At 38.9% G+C, this 26641-nt stretch overlaps 1 protein-coding gene across 1 annotated transcript; it reads right to left on the bottom strand.

The window, feature by feature from the left end:
* Positions 1–5891: 5891 nt before the first annotated feature.
* LOC107804197 (V-type proton ATPase subunit G 2-like) lies at positions 5892–10479 on the bottom strand. Its single transcript, XM_016628038.2, has 4 exons — positions 10350–10479; positions 7728–7841; positions 6773–6873; positions 5892–6337 (listed from the first exon to the last, which is right to left on the bottom strand). The coding sequence occupies exons 2-4, from the start codon at positions 7816–7818 to the stop codon at positions 6194–6196; spliced, it is 336 nt and encodes a 111-aa protein (XP_016483524.1). The 5' UTR covers positions 7819–7841; positions 10350–10479; the 3' UTR covers positions 5892–6193.
* Between the last annotated feature and the right edge of the window lie 16162 nt (positions 10480–26641).

Below are 26641 nucleotides of genomic sequence, written 5' to 3'. Positions count from 1 at the left end.
CAAACACTATACACACACACATTGAAAAGTCACTTTTTGACTAGTATCTCACCTAATATTATTGTGTCTACTGAACCCGTTTGGATAAAATCCTGGGTCCGTCACTGATTGATTTGGTGTATGCATCGTACTGATATAAGTCTATAGCTAAGTGAGAAAAGTGCATGTGCATGTTGCAATCACATCGCAGAAACACAGGGTTTCGGAAAGTTAATGTCCAAATTTCCCCCTTGTGGTAATGTATAATAGACATTTTACACCTTTCTTAGATGTTAACCTTTTACTAGATTTTATGAGATTAACTAAAGTATAACCCACATATTTTTAATTAGATATATTAATTGTATCACAAATTAAGAGATATTGTTATAACATGATAATTTACGCCTCTTTATCGGAAGTGGTTAGCATTTTACCTATAATTGTTGGTATTTAGAGAAAGAACCAGAAAATTGGCAACAATTCAACTAGGGTTCTCATTGAGAAAATGTGATTGTAGACCACGAAAAGGTGAAAGGTGAAGAAGCGTCTCAAGATCACAAGTTAAAAAGCAGAATTTGATACGAATATTAGTGGCTAAGGATGGAACTATTTAAATTGTAGTTGAGTTGAAGCGGCGGGAAAAGTAGTTATCAGTTTTTATTCAAATTCTGTAATTCTTTTTGTTGCATTTTAATTTTCAACACTTATAAATAGAGCATTATAATTGTAAGTCACACAATTATCATGTTATAAGAAAATCTGAGTTCATCTCTCTCTATTTATCTCTATTTTCACATTCTTCTCCCACTCCTCTTTCCTCTTCTTTTGCTATTGTTCTATTACTTAACATATGATACTCGAAAATTGACTATCAAATTGTATCGGAGCTCAGTGAATTATGGGACCTTGACGAGCAGTTGATGTGGTAACTGGTAGTCAACCACTGGAACTTCACGAACAATACGAAGATCTCGCAGCTCAGCAAGTGGATCTACACACTGAATTGACTCAGAAACATCAGGAGCTAAGGGATGATCTGGATAAGCGACATGTTGAGCTACTTAAGTTGGTACATTCTCTGAAAAATTCCTTTGATGGAATACATCTCAGTCAACAATCGAAGGACAATGCATATGTTTCAACTACAGCTAGGGATAAGTTACTTCAATCAGGTCAGGGTATTTTAGGACCTAATCCTTATTGTGTAAACTCTAGTCGTTTCCATAACTTATTGTTTCCTCGATTTAATGGAAAAAATCCAAATACCTGGTTATATAGGATTGATCAATACTTTGCTGAGGATGAAACTCCTCTCAATCAAAGAGTGAGACTAGTTGCTATGAACTTGAATGATGAGGCCTTAGTTTGGCATCGATCCTATTTGAAATGTAGAAATTTTCCTACATTACCTGCTTGGTATGAGTATATATCAGAATTAATTAAAATATTTGGTGAGGAATTTGCTGATCCTATGCTAGAACTCAAGCAATTGAGACAAATTGGTACTGTGAGGGAATTTCAGTTTGCCTTTGATAGGTTACTAGCACACTATAGTCTAACTATTGAGCAAGCCCTTTCATGTTTCCTGAGAGGCTTGAAGGAAGAGCTGGTACACCCTATTAAGATGCATGAACCCAAATCACTATCCAAAACTTACATGTTAGCTAGGTTAGCAGAAGCAACCTTAGTTGCTAATGCTAGAGCCTTAAAGCAAGCCTCATTTGGGGATACTCTGCAACTAGGAAGAATGTGTATGACAGTCAAGGCCTCAAAAGTCATCAATACCACCAGCCTCAATACCCACCTAGATTGACTTCACCTGCTAATTCTACCTTTATTGCCCCTAAAACAAGGAGAACTATCTCTTATGCAGAGATGCAAAGTAGAAGAGCTCAAGGTCTTTGTTACTTCTGTGATGACAAGTTTTCTCCTGAACATAAATGCATTCTTCCAAAGTAAATGTTTGTCTTGGAATTGGAAGTTCCCGAGGGTGAATTTACTGACAGTGGCAATAGTAGTAGTGAGACTGAATCACCAAGTGAAGAGAGGTCATCTCTTGGAGGTGATCAACCTTTCATCTCTTTATGCTATAAAAAGAATCCAAGGTGCTCAAACCATCCATGTCACTAGTTATAGTGATAAGAGGCCTATTCAGATTTTATTGGATAGAGGTAGTACCCATAACTTCATTGACTCAGAATCAGCTAAGAGTTCGGGGTGCAATGTGGTTCCAACCAAGGTGGGATATGTCAGCCTAGGCAACAACACTATAGAAGCCACTTCTGGTATAATTAGAAATTTCCAATGGATGTTGGAAGGTACATCATATGAATCAGACTTGATTGTATTTCCAGTTGGGAAGTATGACTTGGTCCCAGGTGCTTTATGGATGAGAACTCTAAGTCCAGTGACTATGGACTATTCTGCACTTACCATGACATATAACTACTTGGGTAAGAGCATAAGTTATCAGCTCGAGTTGACTACGTCCCTGCTCTTTGTACGCACCACTCGTTGCTCCGAATGATTGAATGATCCGGTGAAATGTTCGGATCGCGGTTACGTAGGCGGTACACTGCCCGCGACGTTGCGAGAAGTCCATGGAACCTTATTATATAGGAAATGCGTAGTTCCTCGTATTAACATTTATGTATGATTTGTATCATCTAAAACATGTCTTTGGTTTACATTAAAATAGGATGGTTGAGATGGTGAAGCATTTCCGAAGTGTTATGCATTAGGAGGATACTTACCAAAGACAATTCTTCATGATACATGTCATGGTTGATCCACCACAATCTATTAAGTTGATTTCACTCCACCTTTCCAAAGATGAGGCAGTACCACAACCTCTTCATGATCTTCTCAACACCTACCTGACAGTATTTTCTGAACCAACTGCTTTTCCCCCTCAAATAGGTGTCTTTGATCATAAGATCCCATTGCAACCTGGGTCTAAACTAGTTAACATTATACCTTATAGGTACTCTTCTATGAAGAAGTACATTATAGAGAAGTTAGCAAAGAAAATATTGCAGCAAGAGTTGATCCAATACAGTAACAACCCATTCTCCTCTCATGTGGTAGTGGTGGGAAAGAATGATGGTACATGGAGGATGTGTGTGGACTATAAAGAACTAAACCAATGCACAATCAAGGACAAGTTTCCTATTTCAATTATAGATGATTTGCTTAATAAACTATCTTTTCTAAAATTGACCTTAGGTCTGGGTATCACCATATTAGAATGGTGCCTGAGGATGTTCCTAAGACTGCCTTCAAGACTCATATGGGAAACTGTGAATACTTGGTCATGCCATTTGTCTTGACAAATGCACCCTCTATATTTTAGTATTTGATGAACCACGTATTCCAATCTTTCCTGAGGAGGTTTGTGCTGGTCTTTTTTGATGATATTTTGGTCTACAACTTGACTTTAGTAGACCATGTTCAGCATCTACAATAGGTATTTGAGGTTATGGTGCAGCACAGGTTGCTACCCAAGAGGTCTAAGTGTCTGTTTGGTGTCCCTAGTATTGAATACTTGGGGGATTTTATCTCTGCTCATGGTGTGTCCACTGATCCTAAAAAGATAGTTGCAGTGCAACAGTGGCCTACTTCAACTACTGTCAAACAACTGAGAGCCTTTTTGGGATTACCTGGCTATTACAGGAAGTTTATCAAAGGTGTATGGACTCATCGGCAAACCTTTGACTGAATTGTTAAAGAAGGATAACTTCCACTGGTCTGTTTCTGCTGATCAAGCATTTGCTGAGCTCAAGATGGCACTTACTTCTGTACCAGTGTTGGCTCTGCCTAACTACGCCTTGCCCTTTGTAGTAAAAACTGATGCAAGTGGTACTGGTATTGGTGTTGTCCTAATGCAATCTTATCACCCTATAACTTTTATTAGTAAGGGTCTTGCACCTAGACATGTTGTCCTTTCTATGTATGAAAGAGAACTTTTAACCTTGGTGTTTGTTGTAACCAATTGGTTTCATTACCTGCTAAGTCAGCATTTTATTGTGAGAACTGATCAGAAGGCTCTAAAATATCTTTTAGAGTAGAAACTTCACACTGATTCCCAGATCAGGTGGTTGGCTAAACTTCTCCCGTTTGACTTTGAAGTTCAGAACAAAAAAGGAAAAGAAAACATTGATGTTGATTCAGTATCTAGAGTTCAAGGTGTTGAACTCATGTCATTACCCATGAGCTCAGTGCAGGCTGATCTTTGGAAGGAAATCCAGGATAGTTGGTCTGAAGATCCTGAGCTTGCTAACCTTATTGCTTCCCACTAGCACACTCCGCAGAAATAATTCACTTGGATTAATCAACAGCTTCAAAGGAAAAGCAAACTTTTGGTTGGCAATGACTCTGCTTTAAGGACTAAAATCCTCACACTTTGGCACTCCTCTCCTGTTGGTAGACATTCAGAAATTGATGTTACTATAAGGAAAATCCTCTCTTATTTCTACTGGAAGGGAATTAGAAGTGACATCGTGAATTTCATTCACAAATGCACTGTATGTCAGAGAAACAAGTATGATATTGCTGTTTCTCCTAGTCTTTTGCAACCCCTTCCTATCCTTGTACTTCCTTGGACTGACATTACTATGGATTATCATTTGGGTAATCATTTATAGGTTAACCAAATATGCTCACTTTATTGCCTTGTCTCACCCCTACACAACTCAGTCCTTGGTCCCTATTTTTTTTAAATAACATCTTCAAACTTTATGGCTTTCCAGTATTGACCACAAGTGACAGGGATCCCATTTTTATCAGCAACTTTTGGAAAGAGTTCCTTACTGCTCAGGGTGTTACCTTACAAACCTCCACTGTTTATCATCCTCAAACAGATGGACAACCAGAGGTCCTTAATCGTTGCTTGGAGACATACCTACGCTGCTTTTGTACTGATTCCCCTGCAGACTGATCCCTTTTTCCTTTTCTTAGCTGAGCGGTGGTATAACACTAGCCCTCACTCAGCCATTCAATCTTCCCCCTTTGAACCCTTATATGGATACCCTCCTTCTCTTCATGACTCTGATTCTACTTCCATTGAAGAAATTGCATTGCTCCAAGAATTCAAACTTCAGCTAGCCAAATTCCATCTTACACAAGCCCAACACAGAATGCAAGCCCATGCTAACTCCCATAGGTCTGATAAACAGTTCAAGGTGGGGGACTGAGTCTTTGTCAAGCTCCAACCTTATAGACAATCCACTTTTTCTTCTTTCCCTTAGCACAAGCTCACCTCACGATATTATGGACCCTACCCTATTGTTGAAAAGATTGGTGCAGTAGCCTATAAACTCCTTTTTCTGCATCTTACTTTCCATGTGTTTCAGTTGAAATTATGTTATGAAATCCCTCCTACCATTATTCACCCTCCTGTTGTTAATCTAGCCAGCCAGTATTGTCCCTCTCCTGAAGCTATTCTTGATCACAGATTGATTAAAAGAGGTAATAGAGTTGTCGCTCAATGCTTGATCACATGGACATGCTTAGATCCATCCTATGCTACCTGGGAATTAGCTTCTGCCTTGAAGGCTCCATTTCCTTCCTTCACTCTTGAGGACAAGGGTGTTGTTCATACGGGGGTATTGATACGATTAGTAGTGGCTAAGGATGAAACTATTTGAATTTTAGTTGAGCTGAAGTAGCGGGAAAAAGTAGTTATCAGTTTGTATTCAAATTCTGTAATTTCTTTTGTTGTATTTAATTTCCACCACTTATAAATAGAACATTGTAATTGTAAGTCATACAATTATCACGTTATAAGAAAATTTGAGTTCATCTCTCTATCTTTGTTTTCACTCTCCTCCTCCTCTTTTCTCTTCTTTTGCTACTGTTCTATTACTTAACAGCTGATACTCGACAATTGAGTATCAGAACTCTGTCAAAGATTAAAATAATAATTGGAGGAAAGGCATCAAAAACTCCTTACTGGAGCATCACTTCTTAAAACATGAATACGTCAACAAAAAAAAATGTTCTAAATAGATGATGAACCTCCATGCTAGTAATAAATAATTGAATCAACGTATTAGACCCTGGGATTCTCTTCTAAAGTTTAGAGAAAATCAGTAAATTAGTTCTTTTATTCGACTAGGGCCAAGATAACGGATAGTGATTAATAAAATTACAACACAAATGGAGCAAGAATCTGCAGACTGATAATCAAATTTGATCCAGTTCACGGATGATCTTAGTTCTTTACTGTGGTCACCTGCCTCAGTAGCATCTGGCCAACATCGTGGGAGATACTTTCAGCTTCTGTCTTCAAGTGCTGGATCTTTGCAAATGTTTCTTGCTCAAGGCGTTTGACATTAGCACCCGAATCACCGCTAGTCTGTAGACAACACAGATATTAACAAGCATTCTTAATCAAGGGTAAAGTAAGAAAGTTGAATAACCCACTATGTTACCCCCTTCCCGACAAACAACTACTACGCCTCAATCCCAAGCAAGTTGGAATTGATTATAGAAAACTCCACTGTCCACCTCCCTCCAGATAAGCTCATCTCAGTTCTCTAAATCAGCTCATTTTTATGGTGTACTTAAATGAGTAATTACACCGACCAAAATCACCAGCTGGAAGCAGACTGGAGCAGAAAAGGTAGTCACATTTTCAAGATCTAAGAGGAGAACACATACATTATGGGCCCTGATCAAGAATGCAGCCGGGGGAATGCAAATTAAAGACAACTTTTGGTCTTATTTCATTTTTTTTTTAAAGAAACATGCAAATGGGTTTCTTTCCCAAAACATTTTGTTTCTTATTTACCTGTTCAACCTTCCTCTGAAACTCAGCCTCCATATAAGCACGAAATTCAGCTATCTCCTTCTCAGCTTCTTCCTTTGCCTGTTTCATTCTAGCCTGTTTTCCTGCACATGATACGAAAGTCACGATATAGAACCTGTTTATACAACTGACCCATTTGCAGTCCCAGTGCTTTGAAAGACGATTCCCACAGCTCATATTATAAGATAGACACGGGACAGAAAGTTATAAATTTATGAGCTTTTGTCTGCAACAGTTATGACTCTTTGCATGATATCCAGAAAGCTACCATTATCCAATAACTTAGGCTCCCTCACCCCATATTTGATCTCCCTCTTGAAAATATCCATCCACGACAAGAAAAGCGTGATTTTGCATCTTCCTAGACATGTCCTATTTATGAATTAAATCCCCTTTTGGACATACAGATGCATATTGAGCAGTTATGTAGCAGTTGAATCAGTAATACTATGTACGATGTTGAGAAAGGGAGTGTACTTAAAACTGTGAAGGAAGAGTGGTGTATTGGTAGGAAAATACATTTGGAGTACATTTTACTTATTCAGTGCACATCACATATGACAATCATCCACCTTGCCTTATATTGGAAGGGAGCTGGTTAAGACTGAAAACAAACCCTCAATAAGTACCCCACACTAAGAATGCAACTAGTGTCTGCGGAGTGATTGGTTCAGAAAGTGTGATACTATAACTAAAAAGTGATCTTAAGGAATCTACCATGCACACATACGCAGGAAGGAAATAAGCTGAATTGAATATAGAAGTTATTATGTGGAAGGAGGAAATTATAACAATGGCCCGTTGACTTGAAATAGCATATATGCTGCCAAATAACTAGGTCTCCTGGTTGCTGCACTACAGCTAGTGAAACTAATAGAAATCCAATTTTAAAAAAGAATCAGAAAACTGGCGTCCTAAAAAAAGGGAAATCAATTACCACTCCTGGCAGCATTGACAATGTGTTGAGCTTCTTGCTCTGCACCTAAAAGGAGTTGAATTCCGTTCTGGCTGCCTCTGTTGGATTCCATACTCGTCTGATATAGTTATGGAACTACAATAAGAAAGAAAATATGTGTCTTAAAAATATGGATAATATATGAGGAACACAATTACCAATTATTCAGCAGAAATGTGAGCAGGCTGTGAAACTATATGGTAAAAGGAACAGCCATGACGTCTTTTTTGCAAAACTTTTATAGCATTTGTCAAGACCAAAATTACAAGTATTACATGTGAAAAGAAAAACCACAAGTAGCTCATTTACAACATGATTAAATCTAAGGACCAGATTCTTACTAGGATCTTTTTCTCGTGTGTAGTCCAGGTTGTACATTTATAGGACGAACTTCGAACTATCCAACATTTAGGCTACACGGAGATGGATCATAAGTGGGACAGGGAAAACACATGTATTTCACATGTTAACACAGTAACACACTTTAATTACTAATTCTATGCCAGCAAAAAATTGGGATGTCCCTGCAATAGCTTTGGTGGTCATTCCAATTTCAGCTATCCTATAGTTTATTAAGGCCTCATTTGTTTTTTATTAAGATATCATGATGCGTATTAAGATTAAGACATCTGAACCTGAATACACATCTGAATATTAAGATGTGCATTAAGATCTGAATACTAAATGATTAAGACTGTTTGATTTTTAATATCTGAATGTATAAAATTTATCTTTATTTAAAAATTAATAAACATAAAATTCAAACGAAATACTAATTAATCTAATATTTTATCAATAAAATATATAGTTTTTTAAAATATGGTAGTTGGTGGTGGTGATGGCTAACGATGGTGCTTGTGAATGCCGACTAGAGGCGGTGGTTGGTGGTAGTTTTGGTTGATGGTGGTGGTTTATGGTAGTAGCTAGTGGTGATTGGTAGCGGTGTCGATTATAATTGAGGATGGTAGTGGTGGATGGTGATAGTTAATAATGGCGGGTGGTGGTGGTAGTTGTGATTGAGGAAGATAGCGGTGGGCGGTGGTAGTTTATAATGATGGGCAGTGCTGACTATGGTTGTTGATGGTGATGGGGTGGTTAGTTGTGATAGTTGAGGTAGATGAGTATTGGTTGTTGTTGAGGATGATGGTGGTGGGAGTGGTGGGGATGGTGGGTGGTGGTAGTCGATAATGGTGACGGCTATGATTGAGGATGATGGTGGTGGTGGTGGTGGGTGACATGGTGGTAGTTGATAATGGCAGGCAGTGGCGGCATTTAATAATAAATATAGATGATAGCATCTTAATGAAATTAAATCTCTGTTATAGATTTTAATCATACATACCTATTCAGACCCATTAAGTGGTTGTAAAGTAAAAAAAAAAAAAAAAAAAACATTTAATGATTAAGATCTGAATAATTAAGATTCAGACTTTAAAAACAAACACACTTAATATCTAAAATCTGAATGATTAAGATTCAGACCTCCATTAAATGCAAACAAATAAGGCACGGTTCCCATCTAGAATGAAAAGAATCCTAGGTCAAATACTTATGAGCTCCGAACTTGGTAAAATTTTGAACTAACGAATGCCTTACTGTTAGCTTTGAGCTAATGGAGGAAAAAGATTCTTGGCTCAATGGTAATAAGCAAGGTATTCCTACAACTTTTTAAATGGCCCAACTAAATGGAAACCCTGCCCATGAAATTTAACTCCTCTCCTGTGATTCGACTAAACAAACTACAATAAATCCAATAATCATTACAATCAAATACTAAACCTACTTAGCAAAAGAAGGAAAAACTAGAGCATTAGCGATTAACTTGGGAAAGAATCAGAAAACCACATGAAACTGCGAACTGTCAACCATCCCCCACTTCTTCCCAATCCCAAACTCAAAAAAAGATATTTCATACAAGCTACACCTCCTAGAATCTAGAAGCATAGCTATGTGTATCGACAGGGGTTCAATTAAATCTCCTTCATCATAAAGTTATAATGTTCATATAGGACAAAACCAACTTTTTTTGTATATATCAAATTGCTGAATCCCCTAGATAGCCAAGTGTCACTTATTGTGCAAATTTACATTTTTTTGAATCCCCTTGTTAGAATTTCTGACTCTGTCACTACAAAAATCGCTCTATAGAAATAATAGATCCATCAATAAACAAATATATCACTGTCAACAAGTCAAACAGATAAAGCATAAGCATTTTCCAGAAGCAAGTCGATCAATCACCTCAATTCAAAATTAGTTATAATTAACTACATGAATCCTCTGCATCCATTCCGCTTTCATCACAATTTGTATATTTACACAATGCCGGTCAACCAACTACAAACCTTCTAACTCATTATGGTTTGCGAATCTCACATAGACCGAGTTATTTTGTAGAACCAAATAGTTGACTATGTAAACTAAAGCGGAGTAAAATTCGAAGGAAGAATATATCAAAGCACGTGAAACAATCATCCGATCCAAATCTAATCTATTGAAGCTGAAATTGGCAGATTGCAAATCAAAACACACACACACACACACACACACACACACACACACACACAGAAGATGAGGAGTTAATGTAAGAAGAGAGAGAAGTACCTGTAGAAAGAAACTGAGTTTAGGAATGGTGGAGCGGAAGTCGAATTTGCCTTTGTTTGGTTCTTTGCAGAAAGAGCTTAGACTATGAAGTATATGATTTACGGAGAGGGATATAAAGTTATAAACTGTCATGTCCCCTTTTCTTTCTCTTTTTTTTCTTTTTCTTTTTTCTCTTGCTAAAATTTGAAATTGTTGGGTGAAAATATAGTTACAAATTGAAAAATAGAAATAAAAAATAACAAATTTTTCATGCTGAAATATAGATATCTTGTTCTTTTTAAGAAAATTCAAGCCTTTTCTTTTAGTACATTAGAAAATACTAAAAAGTATTGAAATCTTTCATAAGCTACCTTGCTTAAATCTGCTAAGAGCAAGAACTTTATTTCTTGAGCGACTGTAATATGTTTTGAGACTTGTTGGTGTGTTCGAACAGGGTCCCGAGGGGATCGGATGAGTTTCGGGAGTGGTTTTGAACCATTTCTAGGCAATTTTTAGTTGTTGGTTCTTGGCTACAACAATGTGCATTGCGATCGCAGACTTTGGGTCGCATTCGCGATGAGTAAAATGGAAAAAAGGGCACCTGTGAATCGCGTTCGCGGAGGGTTCTTCGTGTTCGCGAAGAAGAAATTCTTCTGTCACTGAGCCGACTTTGGAAGCTTATATTTTGCAATCTATAAGGAATTTGGAGATGACCCAAAATTGAAAGTTGTAGCCCTTGGTATCTAGTTTTCAGAAAGTCAAACCGTTTATCATTTAGAGTTTTGTACAAAAAGTTATAGCCATGTGCTGTGGGATGGCATTTTTAGAGTGTCGTTTGGCTTGCTCGGTATTTGTCTTGGCTTGTTTGAGGTAAATATCTTATTTAAACTTGGTTGAGGCACTAGTTTGCCTGAATTATTTGTGATAGCTACGTGTTATGGGTGCGTGCATGCATGGGGTTTGAACCCATGTGCTGACACCGGGGGTATTTATCCATGCTCGGGTTGTGTTTAGGCTATGATAAGCCTATAATTGATTGTTAAGCTTTAAGTTATGATCTTTCTCATATTTGTAACATTGTGTGAACTATTTGAGCCGTGTTTGAGGTTACATAGAGGTTTAATCCCTGAATGAACTTGATAAATGCTATTCTGTGATGAAATTGCCGATTTGAGCTTTGATAGCACACTCTGCACATGCCTACACTTTAGCATGTCATTTATACCAGTCCAGGAGCATGAGATTTGTTATTCATTCATCACATACATGTATTCTTGTTTATTTGCTCTTGTGTGATATGATTGGTGTCACGACCCAAAATCCATCTAGTCGTTATGGCACCTAACCCAACCCGTTAGGTAAGCTAATTAATAACTATCTAATTTAATGAGATTTATTAGGAAAAGAAATAATAATATAATTGCTTTTATACAAGAATTTCCCAAGGACTAGTAGTACAAATCATGAGCTTTTAAGATTCAGAATTTACAAAGCTGGTGTGAAATAAAAATACATCATCCGTTTGAAATATATATGAACAGATTAATAATTCTAGAGCTACCAAGAACAGGAGGAATCTGTGACTGGATCGCAGGTACATCCTCAATGCCAGCTCCCGCCATACGTAGCAACATCAACATCCCAAAATCTGCACGCAAGGTGCAGAAGTGTAATATGAGTATGACCAACCCCATATACTCAATAAGTAACAAACCTAACCTTAGGTTGAAAGTAGTGACGAGTTGGGACAAGGGCCAGAGTCTAATTCCAATAACCAGCAACAATTCATAAGAACATAATAAAAATGGTACAAGCCATACTAGCAATTTTTCTTCATGTTTGCGCCCAATGATATAACAACCTTACAACATCATGTCATTTGAACAAAATTCCATTAAAAAGAACATCTTCTCTCAATAAAATAAAACTGTCTTTTTTGTAGTAAATAAGTTGGAGATTTATAACCCGTTTGGATATAAGAAATTTTTCTTTTTTTTTTCAAAATATTTTCACTTTTTTCCGAAATCAGCGTTTGTTCATAAAAATTTTAATTTTCACTTGAAGATACATTTTGGAATTTTTTGAAATTTTGAAAAAATCTAAAAAAACTGTTTTTCAAAATTTTCACTCAGATTACTCACAAAACTTCAAAAATAACCCAAAATTATATTCATGTTCAAACACAACTCTAATTTTCAAATACCATTTTCACTTGAAATTTTTTTTCACTTTTTTTTGTAATTTTACAATTCTTATGTCCAAACGCCCCCTTAGACTTTTCTTTTATTTTCACGACTTTCATTTTTTTTTATAACATAACCTTAATTTTACATGCACACTAATATTTTGCGTACACCACACATGGAAGAAATGCTTTTATTTATAGGTGTAGGATTTCTTTTATGTTGTAAACAAGCTTGTAGTAGGGTAATAAACATGTGTTATGTCATGGGCTGCTTTCCATCATCGACCCATGACCCCTTGGACGCGCCCCGTGGCGTCCCGGCAAGCCTCCCAATGCCTAGCGCTACGGTCGGCTCCGTGGTCTCGGCAGCGCCAAGTGACAAGCGAGCATGCGCCTCTATCGCCCCACCGACAATCAATGCCAGCGCCCAGCGGCTGGCTAATGCCATCAGTGCAGCGCGCACCGACAATGCCGCGCGCACAAATCATCATGTTGCCATCAGCGCCGCACACCCAGACAGTGCCCCGCGCGCAGACCCAATGCCAAGCACCAGCGCCCAGCCGCTGGCAGATCCAAATAGTGTCGCGCGCGCCCACAGCAATGCGCGTGCAGACCCTGCTGCTCAAGACAAAGTTGCTGCCATCGGACTTGCTTCCATAGAAGACTAAGTCCTTTTCATTGTAATTATAGAGTAGTTTTTACTTCATTCATTTTCAGTGTGCTTCTACAGCTTTCTTAGGTCAACTCATGTAACTTTGGTTTATTTTTTTTAAGCATTATTAAGGGGGACCAAAGCATTCAAACATTCAAGCATTCAAACAATTCTCTGTACTAGGGCTGCTTATCGGGCGGATTGGGCGGTTAATTACTCTTAATGGTTTGGCTTAACGGTTATCGGCTTTTAAATGTATTAATCCGCTAGCCACCCGATAAGATATCGGGCGGATTGGTATCGGTTTAGCTCTTATCGGGCGGTTATCGAACGGTTTATCGGCCTAATTAAATCTATATTGCGTGCATTAATTGTTTGTTGACCGCCTAGCATATAAATTCATAATAGAAAATTACACATTGAGTCCCGACAAACATGTATGCTAACGCCTACATAAGAATGATGTAGTGTGTCATGTATTGTAGAGTGAAAAAAGTAGAACACATTGTAGGCTAGATTACATCCCAAAGCAGACTACATATGAGTCCAGACATACATGTATGCTAACGCCTACCATTAAATCCCAAAGCAGACTACATTACATGAATCCATACATACATATGTCTGTTAACGCCTAGCATACAAATTCAGAATAGGAAATTTCAGTCTATATTCAAAGTGAGTCCAGGATACATATTTCAAAATGATTAATCCATAAATGAGCAGAATACACAGAAATATTTGGCCTGCAGCTAACGCCTAACAGAGCTTGAATTTATGCAGCTTCAAAGTTCAAACAACAACTTCAAATTTCTAACTTAAACTCTCAACCAAGCATTTCACGCTATATCATTAACCATACAAACAACATCGAGCAAAAGGCAGTTATGTATAGAAATAGGGATGGATTATAAGTAGTAAACAATTTACAGGAAACGCAGATGCGCTATTTCCCCAGAACATAATTCAAGACAGTACTATCGTCAATATTGTGGGATAAAAGTTGTGACAACAACACTGTTGTTCTTCTATTAAACATAGACAGCAGGCATTAGTTTTAAAAAATAAAAGCAGAGGTGAACCATAGACAACAGCTTAAACAATCTTATAGTAGGGTGGGAGAATAAGCTAAGCAAATAGCTGGAAGAAGTGGAAGAGTTTTTGATATTTAATATATATATGGATAAAAACAAATTATATATATATATATATATTCTTAACGGGTATATATATATATATATATATATATATATATATATATATATATATTCTTAACGGGTTAACGGATTATCCGTTAAGAAAATTGAATAATCCGCCCCCAAACCGATAAGCCGTTAATAAAAAAATTTCAATCCGTTCCCCGTCCGTTAAACCGTTAACCCGATACCAATAAGCCATTAAGCTTCGGTTTCGATTCGGTTTTCGGTTTCGGTTCGGTTTTGAACACCCCTACTCTGTACTGGTGTCTCTCCCCCCCGACACCGCATTGCATCTTGTAATAGCTTTCATCATCATCATCAATACAATCATCAGCTTTCATCATTAGTTGCTCATTTTTCGCTGCTCAATTGCTCACGACATTGGTTTTCCCGTACGGCACTGACAATCTAGTCTAGCGTACGACGAGGACCTCAGTTGGCGCATAGCAACCGCACTGACATCGGTTGCTTAGCCTTACGTCGCCCTTCCAAGGAACTTCAGGAAGGCGCCGCGTAACAGTTGGTATCAGAGCCTAGGCTCGACATCGGACGAGGGAACTCATTGGCATCATCATCACCATTTCTGACCATGGTGAATTACGGGGATCGCATCACGACCCTAGAAGAGACGGTTGACGCATTACGGCCCATCGTGGATACGTTGCCTGATCTAAAAACCAGCCTAGTACAAAGGTTGGACGACCTGGACCGCAGAATGCGGCAGGTCGAAATTGACATTGCAAACATCAGTCAATACTCTGAGGAAGATCGGAAAACGGCTGCCGTCGAGGCAACCAACATTCATGGCAAATTCGAGGACCTCCAACAGGAGCGTGCCGAGGATTTAGCCTATCGGGAACTAGAGGCAGACTGACTGACAGTCATGCAGCAAACCATAGACAACTTGACAGGCCAGCTCAATGTAGTCAATGCTGCACTACAAAGCCTGCTCAAAGGAGGCGAAAACCAAATCAGGGGTGCCATGAACATCGCCCCCACGCCACAGAAGCTGAAAATCCCGGAGCCCAAGCCATACAACGGAGCCCGTGATGCTAAAGAAGTGGAAAACTTCATCTTCGACATCGAATAATACTTCGATGCCGTAGGACAGTTGGAAGAATCCAAAAAGGTAGCAATTGCTACCATGTATCTTCAGGGTGATGCAAAACTCTGGTGGAGAGTCAAATACGAAGCCATCAGGGCCGGTGAAGATACTCTCCAGACATGGGCAGAACTGAAGGCTGCCATACGCTTGCAGTTCTTCCCCGAAAGTGTGGAATACAATGCACGGAGAAAGTTGCGTGAACTCCGCCACACCAGGTCGGTGCGGGACTACGTGCGTGAATTCTCCGCACTACTCATGCTAAACATACGGGATATGGGGGACAAAGACAAACTGTTCGCATTCATAGAAGGTTTGAAACCTCATGCTCGTATGGAGCTGCAAAGACAACGGGTAGATACCCTGCCCAAGGCCATTCAAGCTGCAGAGTGCCTTGGGGATTATCAGTTGGAAACTCAGAAGGATAGGCCCCAGACGCCTGTCCGAGGGGGATACAACGGGAGCCAACCTAGCAATGGTGGTCCCAACAGAAACGGAGGAGATCGAGGTGCATCCAAATCCAAGACTCCTTCCTCAAGCAGTAACACTAATGCATCAGTCAACAACAATCAGGAGAGAAAGCCCCCATCTGAATGCCGTCATTGCAGCGGGGAACATTGGAACAATCAATGCCCCAATACACAAATCAATGCTCAACAAACTGTTGACGATGACAAGTCAGATACCGACGACTCAGACGGCGCCGATCAAGTAGGTGCCTTCAACGCATTTGTCGGCTCCATTCATGATACCTTGGCGGGAACCAGTGCTGGCAACCCCAAGAAGAAGGCATTCCCAATCGACAAGAAAGGGAAAGGAAAGGCGGACGAAAGGCCTCCCACATCACAAAAGAGGACCTTAATATTCGTCGACATGAAAGTAAACGGCAGACCTATTCAGGCATTGATAGACACGGGTGCTAGCCACAACTACCTGGCCTCAACTCAGGTGCAACGCCTCGGTCTAGTAGTGCAAAAATGCAAGGGTCGTGTCAAGGCTATCAACTCTCCATCTCAGCAAGTGAGTGGAATAGCCAAAGAAGCGCCCATCCAGCTTGGCCCATACAAGGGAATATTCGACCTACGCATAGCTATCATCGATGACTTCGAACTGATAGTGGGATTGGAATTCCTCAGGCAAACCAACACCATCCCGGTACCATATGCCAACATGCTCCTAATGATGGGAGACAACGGGGCCAAACCCCACACCATACCATGCATATCCAAGAAGATGGCCGCTGGAAACATCACGGCCATGCAGTTTAAGGAGGGAACCAATAGACCTGAACCCATGGTTCCGGCTACCCTCAACATCATCAAACAGACATTACATCATCGGGGTCCAACAACTCATGGTGCCCCTCATTGTGTGAAGACTTGTCAAGCAGTCCAAAAGGACAAGTCGGATCACTCAGCACAAGCGGGACTCTTGGAGCCGCTACCTGTCCCACAGAGACCTTGGGAAAGCATTTCCCTGAATTTCATCACAAGATTACCCAAGGTCGGAAATCATGTAACCATCATGGTGGTAGTAGACTAATTTTTCAAGTATGCTACCTTCATCGCAGCCCCGCAGAACATATCAGCAGAAGATACAGCTCGACTCTTCTTCTCTCATGTTGTCAAACATTGGGGTATGCCCAACAACATCATTAGTGACTGCGACCCACGCTTCACTAGCAAGTTTTGGACCCAACTCTTCAGTTGCCTCGGATCCAAATTGAGTTACAACTCAAGCCATCATCATCAGCAAACATATGATCAAACAAACCGGTTCAACGACATGCTGGAGGAATATCTCCGCCAATTTGCAACCGGGTCACAAACACATTGGGTGAAGCTTCTGGATGCTGCTCAGCTGTGTTTCAATTCACAAAAGTGCGCCCATACAAACAAAAGCGCTTTTGAAATTGTTACCGGACAGCAACCGCTACTCCCACAAAATGTGAATGCACCAAACATACCATCATCTCATCGAGCTGCCAGTTTCTCTACAGAATGGGAACAAACTTTGAAGATAGTGCAGAGCTATCTTGTCAATGCCCAAGACAGGGCAACGAGGCATGCCGAACAAAACCGTCGCTTTGCCCAACATCAAGCAGGGGACAAAGTGATGGTAAGAACCCCGAGGCGGAACTTGTTTGCAAAGAGGACCCAAGATCCTCGCCTATTGCCAAGCTACATCGGGCCTTTTTCCATTGAAAGGCGCATCGGGAAATCCACATACCAGCTGAACACACCAGCCTGGTGGAAAATCCATCCAGTCTTCCATGTCAGCCGCCTCAGGCCATTTCAGAAATGCATGGAAGATCATTCAGAAAGACATCTCACAGCACCGAGGGGAACAGACCTCACAGCCATCAAGAGCCTGACCAATCATCATCATCCTGCAGGTAAGGCTCCGAGGACGTCGCCAACTCAGGTGGGGGAGAATGTCATGGGCTGCTTTCCATCATCGACCCATGACCCCTTGGACGCGCCCCGTGGCGTCCCGGCAAGCCTCCCAACGCCTAGCGCCACGGTCGGCCCCGTGGTCTCGGCAGCGCCAAGTGACAAGCGAGCATGCGCCTCTGTCGCCCCACCGATAATCAATGCCAGCGCCCAGCGGCTGGCCAATGCCATCAGTGCCGCGCGCACCGACAATGCCGCGCGCACAAATCATCATGTTGCCATCAGCGCCGCACACCCAGACAGTGCCCCGCGCGCAGACCCAATGCCAAGCACCAGCGCCCAGCCGCTGGCAGATCCAAATAGTGCCGCGCGCGCCCACAGCAATGCGCGCGCAGACCCTGCTGCTCAAGACAAAGTTGCTGCCATCGGACTTGCTTCCATAGAAGACTAAGTCCTTTTCATTGTAATTATAGAGTAGTTTTTACTTCATTCATTTTCAGTGTGCTTCTACAGCTTTCTTAGGTCAACTCATGTAACTTTGGTTTATTTTTTTTAAGCATTATTAAGGGGGACCAAAGCATTCAAACATTCAAGCATTCAAACAATTCTCTGTACTGGTGTCTCTCCCCCCGACACCGCATTGCATCTTGTAATAGCTTTCATCATCATCATCATCATCAATACAATCATCAGCTTTCATCATTAGTTGCTCATTTTCCGCTGCTCAATTGCTCACGACATTAGTTTTCCCGTACGGCACTGACAATCTAGTCTAGCGTACGGCGAGGACCTCAGTTGGCGCATAGCAACCGCACTGACATCGGTTGCTTAGCCTTACGTCTCCCTTCCAAGGAACTTCAGGAACGCGTCGCGCTACAATTAATACGAGCCGTGGATTATTTAGTCAGAAATAATTAGGCGGATAATAAGTAAGTGATTGAAAGAAATAAAGGACAAACTTTAGATCATGGAAGCACATGAATTAGTGGCTATAAAAATATTATGGCCACTTTCTAGTTTTTATAACCACTAAGAAGGATGAAAGATTACACTTTAATATTAATTTTTTTAACAGCTTGTTTGGATTTGTTTGAATGGTTGTTACTCATCGTTTTATAATGTATTGTATTGTGTTGTATTTTTTAACAGTTTGGTTGGATTTGTTCTTAAAGTGCACTATCATCCGTTGATCCCCGAATACGATCACAACTTAATCCTTGGGTTTTTACTCAGACTTCAAAACTCCAAAATAACATGAATTCATTCAACAACATCTATATAGATCGAAATCACTCCTACAAGGCATAAAACACACAATTAGTGCAAAATACTAGCGATTAAAGCTCCAACTCAATTAAAGTACAGTAAATTAGAGTGCAATAAGCGACTAAAATCCAAGATTATAACTTACCATCAACACTCTTATGTGCTAAAGTCTATAATAATCTAAAATTATTTTTTTGTGACATTAACTATTAAATTAAATATGTCAGGATTTAGAAGAAATCGTCCTTTACTTTATGAAATTAATGATAAAAGATTGTTACATTTTTCCTTTTTCCATCTTTCCAAACAAGGAGTTGTGTAATCTATGTACGTCCAAACAAAACCTTATCGACACTTTGTCAAATTCCCCCAAATGCTATAAGGCTAAATTTTTTTTTTAAAGAACCTAACCCTAACGACACCGTATTCCTAATTGTGCCTCGCCGATTCTCAACACCACCTCCGTCGATCTCTTCTCCGGCGATCTTCTTCTCCATTAACCCTTCATCTCTCTCTTTGTCACTCTCTCACTCTCTCTCTCTATACACACACGCGCAGAGATACACACATACATTCATTGCCCATTGCCTTGGCTTACTGGTTTAACTGGTTCTCTCTCTCTCTCTCTCTCTCTCTCTCTCTCTCTCTCTCTCTCTCTCTCTCTCTCTCTCTCTCTCTCTCTCTCTATATATATATATATATATATATATATATATATATATATATATATATATATATATATGTGTGTGTGTGTGTGTGTGTGTGTGTGTGTGTGTGTGTGTGTGTGTGTGTGCTTTAAAAATTGTTACTTTTCCTCTTTGCCAATATGGTTTCTACCCTGTCGTAAAGTTAAGTTTTTCCTTTTTCTTGTATGTTGATCTTTTGGGCTTTTACCTAGTCATTTCAGGGACTGGGATTAGATTAAATTTGGTAATTTGTAAGTTCTTTTTTTACATTTTTTTCTTCATTCGGACTAGAGGTAATTTGTAATATATCTAGTGATTCATATAATTGGCTCCAACTATTTTGGGACTGAGCAATAGTTGATTGATTGATTGGTAGTTATCATATTTCGTATGGTTTATCCTAATTGTTTAGGACCGACGCATAGATGATTGATTGATTGATCAAAAGTTATTGAGGGCATTAGTAGTTTGATGTTTGCAAACGTAGCAGAGCCATGATTTTCATTAAGGGGTGTCAAAATTTGGAGAAGTAAATATACGAAGAAGTTGAGGGAATTCAACACATAGTATATACACACCCCTTGGAGCTATGTGGCCCCGCCACTGCTTGCAACATTGTATTGAAGTCATGATATCAGCAAAAACATATGTAAGGGATGGCAATTTCAATCATTAGAAAATAGTTACAGCATCATTTAGTATGTATTTGTGTTGGACTTCTGATAGAAAACAAAGTCTGGTTTACGTGCAAACAGTGTAGCACTCTGCATTGACACTTTGCACTATTAACTACAAGATTAACCAGTGAACACACCGTTAGAGAATCAAGTAGGAAAGTGTTAGTAAAAGCGTGATTTTCAAGTACGAATATGAATAAAGTAACTTTACCGTTATTTAGAATTCTTGTGAAAACAGCGAAGAACAGAATACAGTGGAAGCAAAGTATCCATAAGATGATATTAACCAGCGGGGATTAAGGCTCTTACATTAGGTCTAGTGTTTAACACATGTTTTTTTTAGTTATTATGATATTAGTGATTGTTTGACACTATAGGATAGATGTGAGATTTAGATAATCCCTAATTTAAGAGAAATCCTTGTTTGTCCTTAAAGTCAAATTTTGAGTAGTGAAATGAGACGGACCCAAGTGGAGTGGAATGGATATAGAGAAGTCACATAGCGACTGCAACTAGTTTTGGGTTGAGGCATAGTTGTTGTTGTATTGTCGTTGTAAGTTGTAACATAACAGTTCTCTGGACAATGTCCTCTCTAGTCACCTTTAAATCCTACAGTTATTTGGAATTTCCTTATCCATAGGTATCTTCCCGCAAAAACCACTAACAGGAATGATTTTGTAAACAAAAGAAGATAAGTTAACTTCGTAATAAGGGTTGTTATAATTCTTTGCTATAATGTGAGATCAATAATCTTTTATTTTCTGGTAAGCAACTTCAGTTTTACATTTTTCCTTGACTTACATAATTCCAAAATGGAAATCGGGAAGCATTCAAAACTTTGTTTTATTTCAATACTCACATTCCTTGTTAGTTAGGAATTTAGTTAATAATCCTAGTGATTGGCAACAAGAGGATGGTAATCCCTATCTCCTTAACCAGGACTCATGAAGTTCCAATCACTTCTAGGTACTTTTTTAAGCAGTTAGGTCTCTGACTGATGAATTGGAAAGTTCAAATAAACATAATCTACTTTTTGGAGTCCATCATAAGATAATTTCTCACCGAACAGGAATTAGCACCTTCTTGGTGCAATAAATTGAAAATACTTACATATATTTACAAAACATATCACATTTCTCACTGAACAATAGGAAACCTTAATAATTTATTATTTCTACATCCGATTGAGGATGATATTTCACAATAAAAAATAAGGAACTGGTAATTTTAGTGGAAAAAAAGCAGGACCTAGTTTTTACTTTACATTTTATTTTAAGGTAAATAATGTTGTATATGCTACTTAAACTTGCTCAGGACTTCAAGGCCAGGGCCGGCTTTTAAATCATTTGGTTAAAATAGTTATGTCTAAAAGTTTTACACATCTTAAATTGTAGTTACTAGTTGTTTCCCGTCTTTAATTCGTCCCAACTTAAACCGATCTTCTTACAATGTTAGTTTAGAGCAATTTTTCTTAATTCTTTGAGTGCTTTTGTAGACATTTTTCAAGCTACTTTGATAAGTAACTATTAAAATACGTCATTACATTGAATGACTCTTGAAGCATAGTAGTTACTACAGTATTATTTGTTCCAACTTATATTTAGAATTAAAAAGTGCTAAGAGAAACTGTATAAGTAGAAGAATACTCTAATTGGCAAACTCAATCAGGTAAAAAGTGTTAATTCAATTACCATTAACAATTTCTATATCGGTTGCCTCGGTTGAAAAAGTTTTTCAACACTAAATCAATAAAGTTCAACATGATAACACAAGAGAGATTAAACAAATTGGTTAGACATTGGCAATAATTAAAACTGATTATAACTTCTTTAGATTTCGATAAATTATAAGAGAAAAAAAAATTAAAAAAATTTAAGGCCTCCCTTTTTATTTTCGCCTTAGGCCCCATATTATGCCGAGCGCCCCTGTTCAAGGCTAAGGTGTTTGAGATGAAGAACGGTTTGATTCCTGCCACTGGGTCGCTCATCTGTATAAATGTACATTGGTTACTTGTCTCACCATTTATGATGTGGATTCATGCTTGTTTAACTTGTGAAGTAGTTTCTTGTGTAGTCTAGCTTTTGATTCATCCTTAGCTGGTTTTACAATATTTAGATTTTGGGTTCTTTCAAGGTTTCTAACAGCTCTAACCATGGTTTGGAAAAGGAGGAATAGGGGCTTCTTTTCCATCTTCCTATCCTATTTTTTTTTATTTAATTAATTAATTTATTTATATGCCCGTTTTAGACTTACCATCACTAGTTTCTGTTCAACAACAATGACCCAGTAAAATCCCACTAATGAGGGTCTGGGGAGGGTAGAGTGTACGCAGACCTTTACCCTTACCCCGAGGGAATAGAGAGGCTGTTTCCGAAAGACCCTCGGCTCACGAAAATCCCACTAGTTTCTGTTCAAATGCTTCCTAAATATAAAGCTTTCGTCCCTTAGTTTCAAACAATGTAGTTAAGGTGCATTACAAATTTTAATGAAAAGCTTAATTTTGTTCTTCCTTAATAGTAATGTTAAGTTTGTCTTGTTTCAGAGATATGTCATAAGCAGTGATGGTGGACTACTATGCAACTAATCCTGGACCTATTGATGATGCTGTGTTGTACGATCAAGATAAACATGTATCATCTGCTATTTGGGAAGGGCAGGTATTCATTAAGATAAACTTCCTCCTTTTTTTTTAATTTTAGAAATTGATACTTGAATGTAAAACAGTGACCCAGACAAGAATTAAATAACTTGTTCTGACTGTTGACAGGAGCGTAGTGCTCTTAGGTGCCATGAACACACATCAAAGCTCGATCAGTGGATGCTCACAGAGAAACAGATTGAGTTGGTTAAGAAGGCTGGATTTGGCTATTTAAGAATGATACCGGCAATTAGTTTGGATAACCCACTCATTTCTGCTCTAGTTGAGAGATGGAGGAGAGAAACTAACACATTCCATTTCACTGTTGGGGAAATGACTGTGACCCTTGAGGATGTCGCCTACTTGCTTGGGCTACCAGTTGATGGTGAAGCTGTTATAGGTGTGACATATACTTCATGTGAAGCAGTCTGTATCAGGTTGTTGGGGAAAGCACCTGACTCGGGATATACGAGTGGTGGGATGGTGAAGCTTAGTTGGTTGAAAGAGACCTTCTCTCAGTGTCCTGAGGATGCTTCCATGGAAGATATTGAGCGTCATACACGTGCTTATCTTCTTTACCTTGTCGGTAGCACAATTTTTTCAACTACTACTGGCAATAAAGTACCGGTCATGTACCTTCCATTGTTTGAAAATTTTGATGAAGCTGGCAAGTATGCTTGGGGTGCTGCAGCCTTATCCTTCTTGTACAGAGCGCTTGGGAATGCTTCCCTCAGGTCTCAAAGCACAATTAGTGGCTGTTTGACACTGTTACAGGTATGATGAAGCTAGGAATTTTTTGCCTTTGTAAGGTTTCCTCCTGGACACAACTGACCTGGCTGTGTCATGCTTTGATAAGTAATTAGAAAATGTAGCTCACCTTTATATTAAATCTTCCTGTGATTAGTTTTTCCTCTCTTGTAGTGCTGGAGTTACTACCACCTCAATGTTGGTCGGCCAAAGCTTAATCATGATCCAATCCATGAATGTTTCCCATTTGTACTTAGGTGGAAAGGTAAACAAAGCAGTCCAACATCAAACCGTGATGTGGCATTCTACCGAAAAGCATTGGACTCTATGAAGCCATCTGACGTAAGTTAGTTTTCAGAACTTCTTATGTGACTTGAATCATTTACCTCTTGGAGAGCTTAAGAAAATGGAACAATTCTATGCTTTCGTCCAGGTTGACTGGTGTCCTTACTCAAACATTAGTCACACTGTCATACCAGAACATATATTACGCAGCCTCATTCTCGGGAGATCAAAGACCATGTTGATATGTTATGACAAGGCTGAAAGGCACCTTCCGGATCGTTGCCTAAGGCAGTTTGGCATGCATCAGACAGTCCCTGAAGAGGTACAAAAGTGGGAAAGGAAGAGCCGGGGAGTTGATGGTGGTGTAGATCTCTCGACAAAAATGGAGTCAGAGCTTAATGAATGGTCGAATCGCCATCTCTACATTGTGGAGGCAGAGGAAGATGTGGAGGAAAGTGAATACATGCAGTGGTATTTGAGAATTACAAGGAAGTTGGTGGGGAGGCCTGTGCCTATCTCATCTGAGTTTCAAAGAATGGTAAACTAATTTAGAAAATTTCAATTTCTGTTATCCACATCCTCTCTTATCTCCTTACTCTGTAGTGCACCTCCAATTTTTCATTACAATCTGTTTTTTTGTCGTTGCAGAATGCTGCACTGAGGGAGATTGCCCTTATAGCAGACACCCTTTCAACTCATGGGATGGATGATCAACAGTTACAATCTGTCACAAGAATCCGATATATTACTTATGAATGCTTGAGGGATCAGATTGCAAGTACAGTAGTTGTTGCAACAAACTCACAAAGTGAAGTTGGAAAGAGAGTACGTGGAAAGGAGAGAGTAAGAAGGAAGGGGATGGGCAAACGTAAGCGGAAAGAAGAGATAGAGCAATATTATGCAGCAGGGATACCTGTACAATCTCGGTTACCTGCTACAACTTTTGATGCAGATGACTCTCACCTATATCACATGGGCAATGATGATTTATGTATTACAGTAAGTGAGGATGATCACGGCCGGATATCTCATGTGGCTCACAGTGTCGATGATTTGGAGCTTTGCGAAGATGCTAATGGACTTGACGAATCACACTTCCATCATCTAGCTGAAGAAGATGGCCGGCTCTCCAGTGAAGTAGCAGAAGATAAGCCTCATGCTTCAATTGATGTTGTTCCCCAGGTCTCCCATGAGACTAGAGAGGACATTGCCCAACAGAATGATTACGGGGTTCTTGTTTAGACCAGTAAAGATGAGATTTTTATTCTGTAAGGGATGATATTCTTTCTAACATTTATAACTGTAGGTGCTTGACTAATATTTTGCTCATTTTGGTATTATTTCGTTGCATTATATGTTCCTGTTCATGGGCAGTCAATGATCTTCAGTCTTCCTGGGAACATAGGAAATCCAAGCTTAGGCTTGTTGTAATTAGTTAGCTAGAGACCTTTTTTGGCTTGCTCAATTTTCCTTTTGTTTGGCTGTCGTTTCTGCCATCCTTTACTGATTAAGGAGAAGAATTATGCAGACTCTGAATGCATAAACATGTACTTGTGAATGGTAATATTACGTCCTTAGCTTCTTCAACCTTTATTTATACCTGCATCCTGCAGTTGGACTACCTGCTTTTACCAAGTTTATATTTGTGGGTTGATTTCAACTTCTACTCTTTGTTTTTCTTTTTCTAATGGAAGGATTAAACGGGGAAAAAATGAGACATTCAGCCAATGCTTGTATCACTTCCTGGCAAAAGGTGTAAGTAGCATAGTTACTGGGTCGTTTGATTTGAAGACAAGTTATGATGGGATTAGTTATGTTGTGATTAATTATTCTAGATTTACTTCTTATTGATTGTTTGGTATGCTGTATTAATCCTGAAATTGTCAATTTTAGTTTTATTCTGAGATTACTATTCCGCCATCTGACAAGTATAAGTTATTCTGGTACTATTTTTAATCCTGGGATAACTTATCCCACAATTATTAACCAAACAAGGGATAAAGCGATACTATATTTTTATTCCAGAATTATTTTTGCTTATACCAAACAACCCCTTAAAAGATAAAATGAGAAAAAGTCATCGTTGACTAAGAGGGTATTTTGATTGACTTTTGAAAAGTAGTTTATAAGCTAAAAGCCAAAAGTTATAAGTTGGTATACCCAACTTTTGGCTTTTGACATATTTTTATATTTTTCATGCCTAAAAGTAAGTGTTTTTAAGCACTTTTTATTATTACCAAACACCAAAAAAAACTAGAAAAATGCTTAACAATCAATAAAAACTTAAAATAAGTTAATCCAAACATTATCTAAGTAAGTTGTCTTGAAAGTACTACGATCTCTTAGAAGTTCATGCAACATACACAAAATATGGCACAATGGAAAGAAAAAAAGTACAAAAATAAACATTTACCAATTAGGTGTAGTTATGAATTAGTTTGAAAAAAATCTTTTTGTTTTGTTGAAAATTTGTATGCCAGTAA

The sequence above is a fragment of the Nicotiana tabacum genome, chromosome 13, assembly GCF_000715075.1.
Source record: "Nicotiana tabacum cultivar K326 chromosome 13, ASM71507v2, whole genome shotgun sequence".
NCBI classification, from domain to species: Eukaryota; Viridiplantae; Streptophyta; class Magnoliopsida; order Solanales; family Solanaceae; genus Nicotiana; species Nicotiana tabacum.
Note: the sequence above shows the minus strand (reverse complement) of the source record. Positions and strands in the feature narration are given on the sequence as shown.

What these genes read in the sequence shown, in the direction of transcription:
- LOC107804197 (XM_016628038.2), bottom strand. Translation starts at nt 7,818, where the DNA reads ATGGAATCCAACAGAGGCAGCCAGAACGGAATTCAACTCCTTTTAGGT. An exon ending in TGTCAATGCTGCCAGGAGTG is followed by an intron (nt 6,874 to 7,727) that starts GTAATTGATTTC and finishes TATCATGTGCAG; the next exon opens with GAAAACAGGCTAGAATGAAA. An exon ending in TTCAGAGGAAGGTTGAACAG is followed by an intron (nt 6,338 to 6,772) that starts GTAAATAAGAAA and finishes TGTTGTCTACAG; the next exon opens with ACTAGCGGTGATTCGGGTGC.